Consider the following 14,084-nt stretch of genomic DNA (forward strand, 5'->3'; position numbering starts at 1 on the left):
GAAAGAAAGAAAGAAAGAAAGAAAGAAAGAAAGAAAGAAAGGAAGAAAGGAAGGAAGAAAGGAAGGAAGAAAGAAAGAAGGGAGGCAGGGAGGGCAAGTGAGCAAGAGCTGGGGGTAGGCAGCAGGGATAGCCAAATAGGAAAGACATCCAATTTTAAATTTGGGGAAATTAAGCTATATAGGCAGCACAGGCTGTGGGGTGTATGTGTTTTTCATTGGAGCTGTAGGAAGGGATAAACCAAGATAACAGGGCAGATAAACAGGTCGACAGGCAGCTTCAGCTAAAGGGTTGGGTTGGGGTGCTCACAATGCCCATGGTGGGACCTGTGGACAGAAAATAGAGCAACAGGAGACCGAAGCATCAAAAGCAGGCACAGAGGATGTTAAAGAACTGGACATGTTTTGGGGAAGATTCCAGGTACTGGGGACAGATCACGGGGAGCTGAGTGGGGACGACCAGCTTTCATGAGGAGACTTGGCACTGTAGTGCCAGGGAAATGTTAGTGATCCCCCAAAACACACTCAGGATCCAATCTGATACAACTCACACCAGGGTCTTTATTCTGTTCGAGCTAGCTACCCCCACCCCACCCCACCCCCACTCCCACCTCCCACAATGCACTTCCATCAGAGGACAGTTTGGTGGTGGTGGAGCCCAGAATGTCTATGGGTTTATAGTAAGCAGCAAGTGGGGATGGGGGTGAGTGTGCAAGCATCTAGTTGGAACGCTCCTGTGGCCTTTAACACAATTGGCTGCTGCTGGGAGTCATAGCATAAACTTAACTTCTCCTCCCCTCTGCATTGGTGGTCGTTAGGCAGGGGTGGGCTTGTAACCTGGGGGTACAAGTTTGTTGGGGGAATCACCTGGAGATGCTGGTCTTGTTGAGGATTAGCCTAGAGACTGGAACTAGGCTCAGGTTTTGTTGGGGGGCAACTTGGAGACAAATGCTAGGTACCAGCCAGTTAGTTTACCTGAGTTCGAACTTAGGTCAGGTTCTCTAAAATGGAGTCTGAACTTAAAAGATTTGGTATCTCAGCATCACCAAAGTGCAAGCCAAAGGCCAAAAGACCAGAAGGAAAGGGAAACAGGCCAGGGACCGAGTGTTCTCCATCAGCCGTCACTGCTGGCTTGACTCTTCAAACCTCTGTGGCTGCTTTGCAATGCTAGCTAGTAGGTAAGGCGCGGAATCTCGGCAGCCTGTGCAGTCAGCCATGCCTGTGTCAATGGACATTTGTTTCTTCTCCAGTGATTTGTTTCTGTGATGCTTCAGCTGGGAACTCTCTCTTCTCAAGTAGTCACTTACTCATGAAAACCTGTATTAAGTGTCTTCCTCATGCCTGGCACCATTCCAGGGATGTGGATGCATTATATGAGTGAATCAAACAGCCACTGTCCCCAGCCTCCTAGAGCTGAGCTGACAATGTAGTCAGAGAGGCGACGAACAATTGGCATACGAGAAATGAATGAGCCGTGCAGACTATTAAGCTGTGCTCAACACTTGTAGGAGAAGACAACACAAACTTTCTGGTGGTGGTCACACCGTGCGTCAGTATTGGCTGGATGTCAATTTCTAGATGGTAGAGCATGGGCTGTATGGGAAGCCCTGAGTGGCCCTAGAGATAGCTTCTGAGGCTTCAGGGCAATGGCTTATAGCTGACTGCTGTCACCTCTCAAGGGCTGGTCATGGAGAGTTCACTCAAGACAAAAAGCATAGGAACCCACAGTCCTAGTCAAGAGTCACAGGTGATGAATCACCTCAGTGGATTCACTGATTTGCATAACTGCTTGGCCTTCCCCTCAAGACGTGAGGCATGCTGTCCGGGATATTCAAATGCTGGGTTCCCAACCCCGCTCTGAAGCCTCAAATGATTTCTTTAAAGAAACCCATACCTCAAGACTGCCACTGACCGGGTTCAGTGGGCCCCCCCTCAATCCATGGGAATCAGAGTCTGGGACAGATGGGCATAGAGTCAGTGAGAGTGGGGTGACAAACAGACGCAGACACGAGAGAGTGTGTTGAATCTGAATGTAATATCCAAATGAAAACCTGACTTTTTTATACAGAAGAAGAAACAAGAAAAGCCAGGCGAACACATTCACCAAGTTACAGTGACACAAAACAAAAGGGATGCATACATCAAAAGATGGCAGGGATCAGGCCAGGTTTACCACTTAAAATGGAGCCGGGTGTAATCTAATCTATTGTTAAGCCCACCACCAGGGGTTCTTAGTAAATACCTGATTATGTTGTTCTTTGGACCTAGTGAAGAAACCTGTCCCAGGGGAATTCCCTTCTACTAACTCATGCATGGTTAACCCACCTATTCGATAGGCTATTGAATATTCCTTTGTTTGGGTGAGACTTAGGCTATTGTCCTAAGTAATCACTATGCAGACCAGCCCTGAGCTATTCTAGCTCTGTTCCTTGTAATACCTAATTAGTTTGACTGTCTCTACTAGAAGTGAATTTGAATGTGACTGAATAGGTAACATTCTTACTGAATTCCAAGCTCTGCAGCTTCAAGGATTTTCTAGAGGCCATTGGAACACTGGTAGAGGCTTACCTATGTCAAAAATCAATCTTTTTATAAGGCACTTATAATAAAACAATACTGAAAGAGAGCATACACCAGACTAACGTGGGGACAGGGTTTGAGTATATGGGTTATGAGAATGCCAAGGTTCCAGGAGGCGTAGTTTTCTTGAAACTCTTTGCCTCATGACTGCCTTCAGGCCTTTAGACCCGACGGGCAGACTTCACTGGAGTGGGCGTAGCACAAGACCTTTTCTATATTGCCTGGTATTCACAAGATCAGCTGTAGCCTCAAGACACCATGGCACTGAGTGGACCTAACAGACATCAGAGGAATGGCCAGCTCACAGACAAAGGCCTGGGATGTGGTGTGGAGAGGCCTCTCACCTGCAGATGCTGTTAAGATGTCCAAGTGTGTTTTATAGTCATGGCATATTTGGAGACTGAGGATACTGTTTGCACTGTATCTCAAATTCTGAAACCAGCAGTGCCACACATGGCAGCCAAGTATGGAGTGTTCAGATTTCTCCGAGGTCAGAAGTCAAGCCCAAGAGGAGAATGTTCTGCAAATCTCATTGCCACATGCACACTAACCTTTCTCCCTTCCACCCCTCCAGCTACCCACGCCCCCGCCCAGGCCCTGGACCGGCCAACTGCCACCGTGTCACCCCTGCGCACTCAGACTTCTCCATCCCGCCTGCCCAGCACCGGCCTGAGACCCCGCTCTGTGGCGTCCCCACAGCATGGCCAGCAGCCCCCGGCACAGATGTGTCCCCGGCCAGCCATCCCCTTCACATCAGCGGCTTCCGCCATCACACCCCCCAACGTCAGTGCTGCCAACATCAGCGGGGAGGTCGGAGGGACACCCATCAGCGGCCTGTCCACACCCAGCCTCATCAACACGGGCTTCAAACCAGATGACAAGAAAAACGAAAAGGTAAGTGGGCCATCCTGGGCTAACCCTGAACCTGGAGCTGGCTGGCTACTGGGTCCTTCTCACACACTTCCCAATGGTGCCGAGGACAGGTGAGGTTTCGGTGTGCTCATTGATGTTCTATATATTGCGTATGGCAGGGCCTCTGACATGGATAACGGCCAAAACAAGAAGGTAGTATAGAAGCAGAGGCTAGCCTCGGGGTTCTGCCAGGGCCAACGATTTTCGTGCCACTGCAGTTTTGATGAGAATCAGAAGGTGGCATCTTGCTCATCCATACGCCACCGTGGTCCCTCCTGCTAGAAGCTCATTGTAATACAGCCATCTTGTCAGAACAAGACTCCTAACTGCCATGTGCCAGAATGAGATGGTGAAAAACAAACAGATCTGCAATAACTCTCTGTGGTGCGAGCGAGCGACACCCTGTCCGTTGGACGCATGATTCTCGCGCAGTTTGCAACCTGTTCAGCCATATGGGAAGGACTTCTTTCTTGGAAAAAAAAAAAAAAACTGAAAGAGAAAAACAGGAGGACACCAGCCTGGTAGTGGGTATGGAAACCATTTTCAGCTATTCTTGTATTTTATAGAAGATTGGAGTCAACGGGCTGGCCCTGGTGGCCAGGAGCAAGGGGAGGAGTAGCCAGGGTCACACTCCACTTACAAATCAGTGCAAAACGCAAGCCACAAAGTGAACGGAGAATGTTCTAGTAGCCGTAGCTTTAAGCTTAATATAAAATTTAAAGGTCAGGTGCATCTTCTAGCAAATGCACTATCCAAAAAATGTTTCAAGGCACTCCAGCCTTGCTGCTAGGATGTCTAAGATTGTCTGCGTGTTGTGTTTGGTGGGCAACTTGGTTTCCCCACGCTCTGTGGCTGTTTGAAGACGTTTCTGTAGGGTTTCCTGAGCATCCTGTGTGTCTCCCGTGTTTGAGGTGAGGACAGCCCCCGGAGGGACATCCCCAACCCTAATTTTTAAATCCACTCATCGGCTTCCAAGAACCTGCAGACCCCTCGAGACCCCTCGAGACCCTAGGTGCACCCCAGCACTGCTCCAAATTCGTCACCACGGGTTACACTCTCTGCTGCCTCTGTCATGTGTGGGCTGGGTAGAAAGAGGCTGATAAAACCAGGGTGGCACCCACCCTGTGAAGTCAAGTATGGATGCTGTGTTTTGTGCCCATGTGTGCTTGAAAATCAATTCAGTTGTTAATCTGTTGTCTTCTGCCTTGCTGCACTTGTTCAGAGACTTGCTGGCTGGCTGCAGGAAGAGGGCAGAGGTGGGGGGACAGCCCTTTGCGCTCAGAAGGCAGTTTTTCCCTCAGATGCAATCCGTAAGCCTTTCCAGCTACTGAGAGCGAACCAGGGGCAGTCTGGGACTTGTATCAGTAAACATTTCTAGTTCCTTGTCCCCAAACCTCCTGTGTAACTTGTGGGACAGGTAGTGCTGCCTGCCACCAGCTAATACTGGGTAGTATCTGTACCTGTTGAGCCAGCCTTCGTTGGCCTGTCGCTCCTCACCACGGTTTCGGTCCAGAATGTAGAGCTAAAGCAGCTACTGGCCACACGACATGGACCAAGGATGGGGGAGGGGAGGAGAGGCAACAGAGTCACATGACGAACTCATGGAATCAGATTCCAGAGACCAGCATCAGGTGCAGATCTGTGTGGGGTTAATAGGGTGTCCTGCGTCCTCTGTGCTTACCCCACATCAGTGCTGGACAGGCGTAGGACTATGGAAAGCCATGGGACCCCACTCTGGGGCTGGGGGAGTAAAATCTGAGGTCCTGGGGACTGCCATAATTGGCTTGGGGGGTCTCTGGACCTACATGGAGACCAGGGATGTCAGATTCTCAGACTCTTGGACACCCAGGCACCTCTGAGAACAGAGTGGGGGCCCACAGGCTGGATCTAGTCCAGGGCTGAAGGGGAAAAGAGGGGAGAGCTCCGGCTGGGTCCTGTGGGGAGAAGAGAGTCCTTGGCTTGCTCAGTGGGCAGCTTGGCTTGTCAGAAGCTGTGGCTGGGAGCACTGAGAGGCCTCCTGTGGGAGATTAGACAGCCGGCTCTTTAGGCAAAGGCCTGTTCCATTGCTCCCCACAGGGAATCCCGATGAAAAGAGACAGTCCATGGTTTTAAGGCATTTATTGTCATGATGGAGAGTGATAATGAATAAAACTGTACTCCACTTTCTCAGGGTGGGCCTGAGGTTAAATACCTTTTGCAGGGATGAGTGTCTGGAACAGGGAGTTTATTGGCTAAACCTTACGGCCTTTAGGTACCTCATTAAAATGGTCAGAGCTGACATGAAGACTCTGGACTCCTGACACTGGAGTCCAGCCAACTGTGACAGGGGTCAGGAATCCAGAGTCCTCATGTCAGCTCTGACCTCTGACCCCAAACAAGTCTCCCAATACCTCTCAGCTTCAGAATTATTGAGGAAAATGCAGACTATGGTAAAAAGATCCTTGGAGTACCTTTTTAATTCCAACAATCTTTTATCTATAAAACCGAAACTGTGCTCATCCACAACAGAAAGCGAATCTGTTTCCAGCCCACAACATAAGACGTTCCCCATGCTTTTTGATAGACAGACGTTGTCAGAGGTCTTCTGTGGACTTGATGGAAGTGCCATGGCTCTAGGACGTCCCGTAAGGTTGGCAGCAGTGGCTGTGTTTCTAACCACACCCCTGACTTGTCCCTCACTTTAATATCACTTAACCAGTCTTCTAGACATCAATATGTTTAAAAGGGAAATGTCTTTTTCTGCTCATGCAAATACTATAAAGAGAATTAATTGTTTCTATCAGTCAACAATCTCAGAGACACCAAACCAGTAGGAGATGGATGGATAGTCTGATACCACTAACCTACCTATTGATAGATACGATACCACTAACTTGTTTATTTTAAGGATTTAGTGCATGTAATTATGGAGACTGTGAAGTTCAGAATCTGTGAAGCAGATCTGAAATCCATCGAGCAGGCCGACGAACAAACTAAAAACCTGGGCAGGATTTGTTGTTGCCATTTGAGGGGAAAATGATTTTATCCCCAGGAAGCCTAGATGGCTCTTTAGACTTTGAACCGACTGCATTGAATGCCACTGTATTCAAGACATATACTTGAAGTCATTTTCTAAAGGAGATTAAAAGTCAGTTATTGTTTTTAAATTAGTTGATTTTTAGCCACATCGACAAATTACCATCACAGAAACATCCCAACAAGCATTTGTCCAAACAACTGTGTGCCACAGCCTGACCACACTACTCATTCTTCTCTGTCTGGTACCAACCTAGAATTGCCCTAAGCCACCGGGAGTCATCAACCAAGGACAATAGCAAGGTCAGGCTCTGCCTAGCATGGCGCAGCTGGGATCTTGAGAGCAACCAAACCTGAGAGCAACCAAACCGACTAACCCAGAAGAGGCGGCCATCTTTGGAAGATGCGCCCTCAACGTTCTGTAGCAGAAACATTAGGACGTAAGAGTTAACATAGGCAAATGCTGACATCTCACATTGTGTGACAAGAGGGGACAAAGGGAAAGAAAGCAGATCTGTGACTCGATGCACAAACAGACATTCATAACAAAACAGGAGGGAAGTGCCTGCCATGATGGTCCTCCTCTCTGCAACTGGTCACGTGGCCCAGCAAATGTCACACAGTCACCTCCATCCGTATAGTCCCCAGCCTGAATCTCCTTTGCACACAAGAAATACCTTGCCTTTTTGTGCTTCCTTGCCTGGTGGGGTACACCCATGCCTTCCTCTCTGAGGTTCTGCCATTTGTAATCCTACTTCCACTGAGACATTGTAGCCCCCTGCCCCTGACCTGAACCACATAGCCTGGTATTACCAAGTGCTCTAAGGTGTCTCTTATGTTCCAATCATGTTCTGGTTCATCCTCCACTGTGGCCCCTTGGAATCAAAATCCCTTCCTATGCCAGTGGGTCAGAGATCCTGGGATCCCGAGATCCAGAGACCTCAAGGGAGCTGAAGCATTCTGAACTGGCAGTTCAGTGGAGTGGTAGTTGTTCCTCAGGAGAACTGCTGGACTACCAGAACGTATCATCCTAAGGATAAGAGTCACTGGGAGTTGTGGTGGCTGGTCCCATTCCCATTTCCTCCCTGATTGCCTGAAGCTGTGCATCTCTGCGATGCAGAGACGAGCCCATATCTAACATGTCTACTCCAATGAGAAAGCACTGCTCCTGCCGGCCATTGGCCAGTTACCCAAGGGATGGTACCTTATGAGGTACTGGGTTAGTCTCTGCTGCCTGAGGTCAACAGTGAATCTAACCAGGTTGTCCTTGGTGAGTACAATTCCATGGTGTTTATCCACATGTACCTACCTCCATCCCTGCATCCATTGCCCTCGAACCCATTGGTCAATGAGAGGTGGCTAGATAAAGGCTGCCTAGTATCCACACAGAGCAGACTATCCTATCCACGTCATTACTGATGTCTATGGCTATGGCCGTTCTCTAGTGAACAAATAACTGCTTATTTTATCCAGAGTGGGCTACTCTCATACCATCCTCAAATTTCCTTCCAAGAGCCTGATTATTTAGCTAAGTTACTGAGCATGGCTATAAACTGCTACTCAGTCATACTTCTGACCACCCTCCATATCCAGGGGTACTTGCCCACTGAAATAGTTCCCCTTCTACAAGCCCTCCCAGATGTCAAGAGAAGGTGCAGTACTGAAACTGTCCACTGGAGGGCAGTGTCTGCATGCCATGCAGAAACTCCTAAACCAGACCTGGAGCTTCTCTTTGTCATGTGATTATCAAAACAGGCCCAGTCCAGGGCCACTGGTGTGGGGATGGAGAGAGGCACCAAGGAACCATAAGTCTCGCTTGCCCCATATAACCTAATCATGCCCTAGGGCCTAGTCAGGCCAATCTTGGATACACCCCTTTCATTTGACGGCAAGCAGCTGAAGTTGTAAGGTATCTTGGTGGCTCAGAGTTAAATATGCAGTCTCTACCAAGCCCTGATAATAAAAAAACAAGACCTAGTTTTTTCTAAAACAACATTTTAGAAATGTACTTACTTTATGTGTATAAGTGTTTTCCTCACATATATGGTTCTGGCCTGTGTGCTTGGTACCCTCAGAGTTCAGGAGACGGCATGGGAAGCCTCGGAACTGGAGGTGCAGATGGTTGTGAGCCACCCTGTGGGTGCTGGGAATCAAACCCAGGTCCTCTGCAAGAACAAATGCTCTTAACTGCCGAGCCACCTCTCCAGACCCCAAGATGCACTTCTTTAGAGAGCAGTTATTTAAAAAGGAATACTGTGTATTGCTCCAGAATCCTAAAGGCCAGATATGCCCGAGGCTGCAAACATCACAGCATCTGCACTGGCCGTGTGTGTGTGTGTGTGTGTGTGTGTGTGTGTGTGTAGCAGAGCATCTAGCACTGCAGGATGGACCAGTGATTCTGCCTCTGTTCAACGCCTTGCTCAGAAGTAGTAGGGTGGAGGCCAGTTGATAAATGGATTATTATACGACACCAGGCAGATGTGCCTTCATTTTGGGGGAAATACTACATCCCACAGTCCCTGATGTGCAGTTACTGATGTGACAAGGATTTCTTAGTAAAGACACCAAAGGCACATCTGCTACAACAGGTACAGTATGTGTTGTCACCAAGGTAAGCTCACCCCAGTGGTCTAAGTTTCCCACCCGTTTCCCTGTTTAATAATTGGGTCGATGGCAGATTGGTGAGCATGCGCCAAAGCCTCCCCTGTGTCCTTCCTGTGCTCAGCAGTGGCATTGATCCAAGCAGTCCTTGGGAAGTGCAGACTGAGTTGCTTTTGGTTTCCAGTCTTCCCCAGTAGAGGCAGTCCTGTGGAATGACACGGGGCTCCCCCACCGCAGTGGCCCTCATTCCCATGGGTCAGGGAGCAAGGTAGGAATTCCATTTACTGCTAAGTCTGCCCTTGCCAGCTATGCACACTAGGTCTGGTGAGGCACAGGAGACTGGGGACATACAAGATACAAGAAGGCCACTGTAAGAAAGATCAGTACCACTGGTCACTTGACCTCTGTCTTAGTTCTGTTGCCAAGATAAGACACCATGCCATCCATGACTGTCATGACAAGAAGCCTGGCAGCAGACAGGCAGGCAGGCATGGTGCTGGAGGCAGAGATGACTAGCTGGGAATGGAGTGGTCCTTTGAAACCCACTCCCAGTGACACACCTCCTCCAACAAGGCCACACCTCCTAATCCTTCCCCAACAGTTCCTGAATGCCTGAGAAACAGCCATTCAGATAGATGAGTCTGTGAGACCATTCTCATTCAAACCCCCACATCCCGCATAAGCCTATTGTTGACTGATGGACCACAGAGATGCTTTCCCTCTCCGTTATCAGTGCCAGTTCCATCCAGTACACACCAGTTCTTGAACAGCCTCCACATTTCCTTTCCCCTGATGCATTATAATCCTGACAGCAAAGGTCCCTTTGATGACAGAAAAGATGAATGCTATAAATATTTGTCATTGTTCGGATGTCCTTCCTCAAAAAACTTAACCTCAATCTGCTGCCTGGCCCCACTGGATCCCAAAGAGTCCAGGAAGTAAAAGGTCCCTTGCCTAGAAAGCAGATGGTGGGTGGTTACCTGGCAGAACAGGAAGTAGGATCCAGGGCAGAGTCTCCTGGTGAGTTTGATAATTCCTGGTGGCTGCCATGGGGAACTTCCTCCTCAGGTAACAGTGATTTCTTGGAACCACCAGACACACCTCATGCTCTGGGTATCTTAAGAGGGACACCAGCAATAAGATCTGGCCTAGGAAGCTACAGTGGTGTTGCTAGAGAGAGGGGTCAACTCCAAACCTCTGCTGGGACAAGCATGAGGCTCTGCATCTTTTGACCCATGTCATACCTTTTTTCTACCTCAAGAATTCAGACAGCAGCAGCAGCTGCTTTCTGCAGTACATATGGACACACACACACACACGCACACACACACACATGCACACACACAGAAGTGGGCTAGGAAAGAGAGAAGGAGACAGAGTGTCTTCCTTCCTGAGACAGGGCACCATCCCAGGGTATTTCTGGCAGATAGGAATTGACCAGGAGACAGGGCCTGGGCCCAACTGTGTCAAACACAGGCCTTGCATACCCTGAGTCCTGGTGCTTAACCTGAGGCTAAGTCCTCTGCAGTGACTTAGTCCTTTGCTTTGGGCATAAGAACCAGTTTCCTGCTGTCTTTTGTGGAAGTAGATCTGCTGCTGATGCTTTCTCAGTGGGGTTGACAGTGAGCAGACTTTGAAGGGTGCAGCGCATTATGCACACACAATGCTCTTCTTTAATCCAAATATGAATCTCAGGCTGCCTAAAGACAATAGATTCCCTCCTTGAATGACCACCCAGCAGTGGGAATGGGGCCGTGGTAGCTCACTTACATCACCGTGACAGTTTTCTGAGCTTCCCTGAGAGTGAAGATAAGCCACAGATTCTGCACAAGTCAATGGCACTAATGCTGTGAATGCAGAAACGCCTGACCAGGGTGGTACTAACACAAGCCAACCAAACATTCACACATATACGGAGGCTAGGAAGTCAAATTTCCCGACACACTTGAGAAAGCAAGGCTGAGTCCTTCAGCACCTTCTGTGTGGTCTTGGTGTCTGTTTTCATCTCTAGGCAACTTCTGCTGTGCTTTGTACATGGCCTGCACCTAGACAGGTAGGATGCTCAAAGCATGTTCCAGGACAAGCATGGGATACAGATGATGGGTGCCATGAGCAGATGTGCAGTGTCCTGCTGTGTGAAAGTGTTCCTCTGTTGAGACAGTTCTACAACAGCAGTTAGAGTCCATCTGTGTCCCTCTGTCTGGGAAGGGTATCATGTTCCTCTGGTCGCTGTTGGTGACTCGCCACAGAGCAGGCCTGCCTCACAAGTGTGTGGTCCCGTGAGCCTCCGAATCCTGTTATCTCGGCCTCTTTTCATTTCTATCCTTCCCTAATCATTTTAATGAAATAATAACAACCACATGTGACCCTCACTGTGGAAGCTCCTTAAAGAGATATTAAGTTGCCAGTTAAGGGTCATTCAGAGATGAACTGTCAGAAAAGGGCAGTAGTTCAGGGTGCCTGGCTAGGCTCCAGAGTCACTTGCTCATTGGTTGACAGCAGGGTCGTGGCTCCTGAGCTCTTTCTCACCAGCACTTTGGTGGCCCTTCTTTGAGTGTGCGTTGTGTTTCCTGGAATTGGACTCCCTTGAGAAACACACACACAAAAAAAAGATAAGGAGAAAATCCACTTCGTCTTTCAGAGCCAGAAAGTTTGCCTGCTGGCGCGCCTGGCAACAGACCGAGTGCCAATGGAAACAACAGCTTCAGTTTGTCAGTGCTCTCAGGAATGCTAAGCCCACGCACTGAGTCAGCTCTTTCCCCAGCATGTACTAAGTCCACCTGCTACTGCCTTTCTGGCTGGAATTGATTTCCATCTGTTTACAAAAATATGTGAGCTTGGCACACCTGACTACCTGCCACAGTGTGCTTGTGGGGAGTGTTAATTGGAATCAATGGGTTAGGATTAATCAATTAATTGATAAGAGGAGGATGTTAAATTGGGAGGGAAGCATGATGGGGAAGCGCCCTGGGGAAAGTTAAGGAAGATGTGAGAGATATGCTCAAGATATACTGTATACATGTATGAAATTTTCAAAGAATAAATTCAAAGAGAATTTTTTTAGGTTTACTTATTTTTATTTTCTATGTGTGGGTGCTTTGCCTGCAAAATGATATTGTTGGATTTTCCTCCACTGTGAAAATTCACAGTATCTCCAGACATTGCCAAATGTCTCCTTGAGGGAAGGTCGTGGGGACTGAACAGCGGCGTGTGGGACCAGGGCCTGCCTTACCCTAGGTGATGTTGGCAGTGACAGTCTTAGGCAGCTCTTTCTTCTGCCTAGTCCAGTCTTTTTGTTTAAGAGCCATAGACCTACCAGAGAAACCTGTGGGGGTAAAATTGAGCCTTTTGAAATGTATTCATCTCATCTAAATGAAACTTTATGCTCACTTACACGTGTGTCCTAGAGATCCGCCATGTCACATGTACCCCGAGCACGTGCAGTTCCTTGCAGAGCCCAGGAGGAGCTGTGATAGGAGCTGTTGAGAATGTAGCTGGCTAAGTATGCAGAAAGGAGCTGGCCTCTGTCTCTAGCAAAGAGGAAAGAAAATTCCTAGGAGGGCAGATCTCACAGAAAGAGTTCTTACCAAAATGAAAGTTTTGGAAATAGAGTATAATATGATGAAACCCTGCAAGGGTTTTGTTTTGTTTTGTTTTGTTTTTTCCTTCAATTAAAAATCACCTGAATTTGGAAGTCTGCTTTACCCACCAGAAGCTGGGCCATTGACACCCCAAAATGGTTCTCTGGGTTCACTAGGGGTGCTAGCACGGTGTCTTTCAGGCTGAGGTGAGGACCAATGGGTTAACATATATAGAAGACTTTGGCAATCATGACTTATTCTAAAGGGGAGACTTTGGGTTCTAGGTGACCCCCGTGGTGAGATCTTGGGTAACTCAGGTGTGCACTGCTGGGTAACCCAAGTTGTGAAACTAGGTAGTGCCTAGGTGGAAATAACATCAGACCCTTCAGCAAATTCCTATGTGAAGTCTAACATGAAACGGGCCTTTGAAGCTGGCCTCGCATCAGAGACTCAGAGGTAAGTGTGCAATAAACGCTCAAGGGTTATTGACTTCTCCACGAGCCTCCAGCAGGTAACTGAAAAGCTCTGAATGACTGAGCTCTTTGAGGAAAGTCGAGGTGGTTGCTGAATGGATCACTCACCACGAGGAGGATAGGACCACAAAGGAATCGGCACTTCAGTGGGAGCTGAGCCCCTGGCAGAAGGCGGCTTTACCAGAAGCAGTGCTGTCTGTGGTCTGATCACCTCCGTGAGGCATATGCTCACTTCCCTTGAGATATTTCTCATTCCCCCTCTCCTTTCTGTCCTCCCCTTTCTCTCTTTACCCCTCACTGTCCCCCTTCCCTCTCCTCTCTTCCCTTTCTCAAGCTCTCACACATGACTTGCAATTGGAACCGAAGGCTATCTGAAATGTGTGTCCTAGCAATAAAATCCTACTGCGCCAGGCTTCATGGCACACACCTTTAATCCCAGGACTTGGCAGGTAGAGGCAAGCAGATCTCTGTGAGTTCAAGGTCAACCTGGTCTACAGGACAGTCAGAGCTACATAGTGAGGCCTTGTTTTAAACAATAATTCCCCCACTACAATCATTCTACCTCCATTTTCCAGCTATGCCTTAAAATCTAGATCAATCTTTTAATCACACCACCAGTGGTAAACTTTGTCTTGTCTGTGTGACCTGCCATTTGGTTTGATTGTATTAGGTCTCTAGAACTTAGCTTGTTTCCAGTAAAACTATACTAAATTTGGATCTTGGCATCTTTCCTGGCAGAATCCTTGTCTCTTATTTGGATGACTATATGCCTTCAATTATACATGTTTCCAATATTTCTGTAGAAATATTTTCAAGAAAATCTGTTTGGATGCACTTTTTTGTATGTTGCCGTTCTATGTCCATTCACTTATCAGAAATGTGTGTGTGTGTGTGTGTGTGTGAGAGAGAGAGAGAGAGAGAGAGA

General features: G+C 48.2%; 1 protein-coding gene across 1 annotated transcript in view; it reads left to right on the forward strand.

Moving 5' to 3' along the window:
* The window catches only part of Sh3rf3 (SH3 domain containing ring finger 3), a 314,320-nt gene that overhangs the window by 279,297 nt on the left and 20,939 nt on the right, over positions 1-14,084 (forward strand). Inside the window, exon 8 of the mRNA XM_021175059.2 lies at positions 3,152-3,471. Within this exon, the coding sequence (XP_021030718.1) occupies positions 3,152-3,471 (320 nt within the window). The remainder of the gene's footprint in view (positions 1-3,151; positions 3,472-14,084) is intronic.

This window comes from Mus caroli, chromosome 10, assembly GCF_900094665.2.
Source record: "Mus caroli chromosome 10, CAROLI_EIJ_v1.1, whole genome shotgun sequence".
NCBI classification, from domain to species: domain Eukaryota; kingdom Metazoa; phylum Chordata; class Mammalia; order Rodentia; family Muridae; genus Mus; species Mus caroli.